The 5,480-nt window shown below is 44.4% G+C and overlaps 1 protein-coding gene across 1 annotated transcript; it reads left to right on the top strand.

The window, feature by feature from the left end:
- The first annotated feature begins 1,432 nt into the window (after window positions 1–1,432).
- LOC120989273 (olfactory receptor 5V1-like) lies at window positions 1,433–2,359 on the top strand. Its single transcript, XM_040417269.1, has one exon. The coding sequence runs from the start codon at window positions 1,436–1,438 to the stop codon at window positions 2,357–2,359; it is 924 nt and encodes a 307-aa protein (XP_040273203.1). The 5' UTR covers window positions 1,433–1,435.
- The last annotated feature ends 3,121 nt before the right edge of the window (window positions 2,360–5,480 follow it).

Genomic DNA, 5,480 nt, shown 5'->3' with positions numbered 1-5,480 from the left:
AAATGAGCTCTTGGCAAGCTCTGCCTCTGATGCCACCAGATATAGGGTGGCTATCCTATAAGTCAATGTTCGACCCTTTAAATAGGCTTCGAAACATGACTTGGATACTAAATAAGCCAGCATTTCATCTGCAGACAGCTGTTTGAGGGTGATTGTCCCGCATCAGTGCAGAGAAGAGATTACTGGGATAACTTGGATAGGGAGGTGGGTAGTGCTGGCTTATTTATTATCCATGTCATGTCTCAAGGCCTAACACTGGATAGCTGCCTTACATCTGGTGGCATCAGGGGCAGAGCTTGTTAAAAGCTCATTTGCATTCCTTCGTGCAAGCATTCCAGAGGAGCATGTATGGCCTAAAATCACACCGATTAAGGGACTCTCTGCAAGGAGATATAGTACCCCCTGATAGAAAGTGTAACCAGACTCAGAGGTAAAGCAGATTCAAAAAGTGACAGGCAAATGGGTAGCCAGACAGTCCAATGTCAATACTAATGCAAATCAGAGAGTAGTCAAATGCAAAGTAGTCAAACACAACACTGTGTGAAATCACACCAGGTTGCAGAACCCAATAACTGGCACCAGAGATTGTACAGAGCAAATCAAAATAGAAGACCAGGCAATCTGGTTTACCAGCAACCTAACTGGTCTGCTGACTGAGCTTCCTGATTCTCCACCAATATTCTCTGTGCACGCACTGACCAACATGTCTACTAACAGCACCTAGAAGGCGGCATTTGGTAGGAACAGACATTGAAGGAGCTACAGAAGGTAAATAAAGCATGTTACAAAAAGAAAGGGCCTCAGACATGTGCAGTACCTATTCTAAGCTTAATTTGATTGCCATATAGCCATCAGATAAACTCTATTTTGAGGGTCCTAGAGGTATATAATGAATACCTAACCCACATATATAGTGACTTGAAATCTTCTCCCACCGATGAATAATTTTAGTGTCATATCGTCAACTTACTATGCAAATTCTTTGACATGCTGCTCCCAAAAATAATAGTCCCAGTCACATAGTGTCCATTAAAATATTCCCATACACATAGTATACACAATGAGGCTGTTTGCACCTTGAGGGTGGTTGAAAACCCTAAGTATGTGCCCATTGAGCCCTCCCAATAATCTGAACCTGGTTGGGTCTGCAGACCATTAAACTGAATACAGAGGTTCCATAACCAAAACACTTATCTAATACCTGTTCTACTGATATTTATGAATTTTTAATGCATTTTCATGTTTTATCTTCCCAGAGAATTTACTCCAACATTGTCGATCCAACCAGTATTAGAGGTAATCTCATTCAGCTTCAGTAGCTGGATATTTTCATTCTATCATCGTCTTGACATTGATTTGTAAGTCTCCATAAAATACAACATAATAGTAAGCATATTGTCCATCATTGCATTCATCTTCTACAATGAACCAGACAATGATAACTGAAATATTTCTCATTGGCTTTCAAAACCTTGAAGATGTTAGGTTCTTCATCATCTTTATATGCCTAGTCATGTACTTGGCTACAATAACTGGCAATATCATGATTATTTTGTTGGTTTCCACCAGTCATCATCTCCGATCTCCAATGTTCTTTTATCTTGGTCAACTCTCCTTCTCAGATATGTTGCTCATTTCCAACATTGTGCCTTTCTTGGTGCATATTATACTATTCAATGGTGGCCTAGTGCCCCTTAAGGGTTGTATAACTCAGTTCTTTTTCTATGGTCTTTCTGCAACTACCGAGTGTCTTCTGCTGACAGCAATGTCCTACGACCGTTATCTTGCTATTTGCAGCCCATTGCATTACTCGTCCATCATGAGCCCAAAACTCTGTCTATATATAGTTGTATCTTGCTGGTCTCTGGGCTTTATAATAACCCTGATTCCAGTATTATTGATACAGACATTGTGGTTTTGTGGTCCCAATGTCATTGACCACTTCTTTTGTGACCTTGGACCTCTTCTGGAGCTATCCTGTTCAGATGTTTCCATTGTGAAATATGAGGTGCTTTCACTCTCTGGTCTCCTAACCATTATTCCCTTTGTATTTATTGTGGTCACATATGTTTATATCTTTGTAACCATCATGAAGATCACCTCCGTCACAGGGAGGCAGAAGACATTTTCTACATGTAGTTCTCACCTGGCTGTAGTATGTACCTATTATGGAGCGCTTTTTGCAATATATGTAGTACCCCGTACAGGGCAATCTTTGAATGCCAACAAAATGGTATCCCTCATGTACTCAATGGTCACTCCATTATTTAATCCTATTATATATGGTTTAAGAAATAAGGAAATCAAGGTGGCCATCCGAAATTATCTCCGGATCTGCAGAAGAAACAGAATAAAATGATTTTCTTTGACTGAATACATTGATATAATTTACAAAGTATAACCTCATTCATGGAAGATATATACAAACTGTCTTATGCAAAAGTTTTGGTACTTCTCAACATGTTGATTTTATAAGAATTCCATAATTTCTCATTTACTAAATTTAATTATGGACTAAATTTAGATGCAATGAACTGAGACATATTTGTTGTATATATGGTCTGTGACCACTACTATGCATAAGCCTGCCTGAGTTCTCACCCTGTCCTCTGTTCTGTCTTGCCAGTGGTGCAGCAGGCCCAACAGAGTCCTCCTGCCTGTCCCCAGCGTGAATTACTGTAATGCTGCTCTGCCATTCCACTCTGGCTATAACCTTCTTCTCCACCCATCTTCATTCTGTCAACTCTGTCTCTCCTCCCACAGTCTGTAGGGCACACACACTCTCTCCAGCCAATGACTGGCCACCTTAGGGTATTTAAGGCACCTTCCCCTGTAGGAAGGTGCCTGAGCAATAGGTTCTAGTACTCTAAGTTCTTGAAAAGGTGCACTACTTGTCTTGTTTACTCTCCTGTGTAATAAGTTCTGTCTTACTCTGGATTTAAACCTTCACTGCCTGACCTCACCTCTGACTGAAATCCGTACTGACCGTGAGCTTCCTGCCCTGACTTTGGATAGCACAATCTCTGCCTGCCCAGACCTCAGCCTGTTCTTGACTACAGTCTTTGCTTGATTCCTTGGTGCTCCACACAGCAGGGGTGTCGCTAGGGTCTCAAAAGATGTGGGGCCTAAGCCCAACCTCCCATCTCCAGTGCTAAAAGCAGATTTGGACAGGAGAATACAGCACCATATACCTCTTATCCAATTATATCTCTTCTGAAGAAGACATTCTCTTTCCTTATCTTGTCCATTCTCATAGACTACACATGACAACATCTTTCATGTCTATTCGCTACCGAGTTTGTCACACAGACATCTCATATTCCACACCTTTTTATCATCCTCCTCCTCCTGTTGCCCTAACAGTGTTATCCTGCTGCTACCACCAATACTGTATCCTCTGTGCTCCTCAATGCCACCAAATACTACACTGTAGAAATACCAGTGCCATATAGATAGTCCCCAAAGTGCTCCCAAAAGTTCCTCTAATAGTAATAATTCTCTCCCAGAGTGCCTTCATTAGTAATTGTGCCCCCTACAGTGATAATGCTCCTTGAGAGTGCCCCTATTCAGGGCCGGCGCTACCATAGAGGCAAGGGGGGCAATTGCCCCCGGGCCCCCGACTCCTTAGGGGCCCCCAGCGCCGGCCCTTCCGCAACTACTATATTATCTTTAATTGAATAATTCTATTGTGTGCCTGTGTCTGGAGAGACGGGCCGGCGCCGCGCCGCAGTAATGTAATTAAAACTAACTGGGCTGGAGTCAAGTGGAGGGTCCCCCCGCCGGGCGCCAGCGGCCGCTGACTGTGCCTGCGCTGCGCTGCGCTGCCGCTGCTTGTCTCTTTAAGAGATTCGAGACTGGAGCAGCGGAATGCACGGCACAGGCAGGCACGTCTAGCGTCTGGCTGACGTACGTTCACCCCCCGCCCAGAGCAGAGAACTTGGATTGAACTTAAGGAGGCACTACCAGTAACTGTCCAGCCCCCCCCCCCCAAATGCACATTTCTCCAGTCCAACTGTCCAAACAGAACCAGGGCGGGCTAGTATACTGGCACTGGGATGGGTGAGATGGTGCCTGGGATGGATCCGATCCAGTTTAATCAACCAACCTACCAGTAACTGGTTGGTTGATTAAACTGGTTTGGGATCCATCCCAGTCTGGTAGGTTGGTTGATTAAACTGGATCGGATCCATCCCAGGCACCATCTCACCCGTGCCAGTGTACTAGCCCGCCCTGGTTATGTGTGGAGTCAGTTGGACTGGAGAAATGTTGCTTTGCCACTTGCATTTGTTTACAATACGGGACGTTAAAGTCAGCAAGTGTCATGTGGGGGGGGGGGGGGCCTTATTGTTTTTCCGCCCCAGGGCCCCTTTCACCTAGAACCGGCCCTGCCCCTATTAGTAGTAGGGTCCTCCATATTGTGCCCAATAATAATGCCTCAACGGAAGTAATAATGTCCCTAGTACCCCCATTAGTAATGATGCTCCCCAAAGTGCCCCCAGTAGCAATAAGGCCCCTTCATAGAGGAACCAGTAGTTATCATGCCACATATATTTTCCCTTGTAGTTATAATGGCCCCTTTTGTACACCCAGTAGATATTATGCCCCCTATAATGTGACCAATAATTATAATGTCCCCCTGTAGAAGCCCCAGTAGTTAAAATAACCTCTATAATGCTTCAGGTAATTATAATTCCCCCTCTGGTACCCACAGTAGATATAATGCCCCCTATATTGCTCCCAATAATTATTATGGCTCCTTGTAGTACCCCAGTAGTTATAATTCCCTTATAGTGACCCAAGCAATTAATACTCCCTGTAGTACCCTCAGTAAGCATAGTACCCCCTGTAGTGCCACCAATAGGTATAACACCCCCTGTAGTTCCACCAATAAGTATAATACCCCATTGTTGTGTCCCCAGTAGGTATAATGTCCACTGTAGTGCCCCCAGTATTAGTGTGCAGCCATGTAGTGCCTCCAGTACATTGTGGCCCCCATATAGTTTTAATCCCCCCACATAGTTTCCCTGTAGATGTAATGACTCCTTAGTGCTCCTTTGCGGGACCACGCCGCCTAAGAGTCAGTGCAGATGGTCATGATGATGTCATCACATTGCAACTGTCTGTGCCTTCTACTTTCACATAGGCCATGAGGCCTATGAGAGTAAGCAGAAAGCCAGGGAGGCATTGGCTCCAGTTTCTCACCTCAGTAATTCAACAGTATTGCCATCCTGAGGGGAGCAAAACAATTGAATAGTCTGTGTCCCAACCTTTTGAGACCCTGAATGTATTGACCTGGAAACCCCCCTGCCTCACAGGTGTCTCTTCATTTCTGTGAATCAGCAGTCTACTGAATAGAGATTACATCAAAAGGTAGCTTCCTGGTGGTTCCTCTACAGTGGAGTCCAGATCCCTGTACAGGAGTTAAAGGGTGACAACAAAGAGGGCCCTTAGACGATGTCCTTGGGGTAGCCTAAAGTCAA

This window comes from Bufo bufo, chromosome 1 (assembly GCF_905171765.1).
Source record: "Bufo bufo chromosome 1, aBufBuf1.1, whole genome shotgun sequence".
NCBI lineage: Eukaryota > Metazoa > Chordata > Amphibia > Anura > Bufonidae > Bufo > Bufo bufo.
The sequence above is the reverse complement of the archived record's forward strand: the minus strand, read 5'-3'. Positions and strand labels throughout refer to the sequence as shown.

Excerpts from the sequence above, each read along its gene's own strand:
- LOC120989273 (XM_040417269.1), top strand. The coding sequence starts at position 1,436 with ATGATAACTGAAATATTTCTCATTGGCTTTCAAAACCTTGAAGATGTT.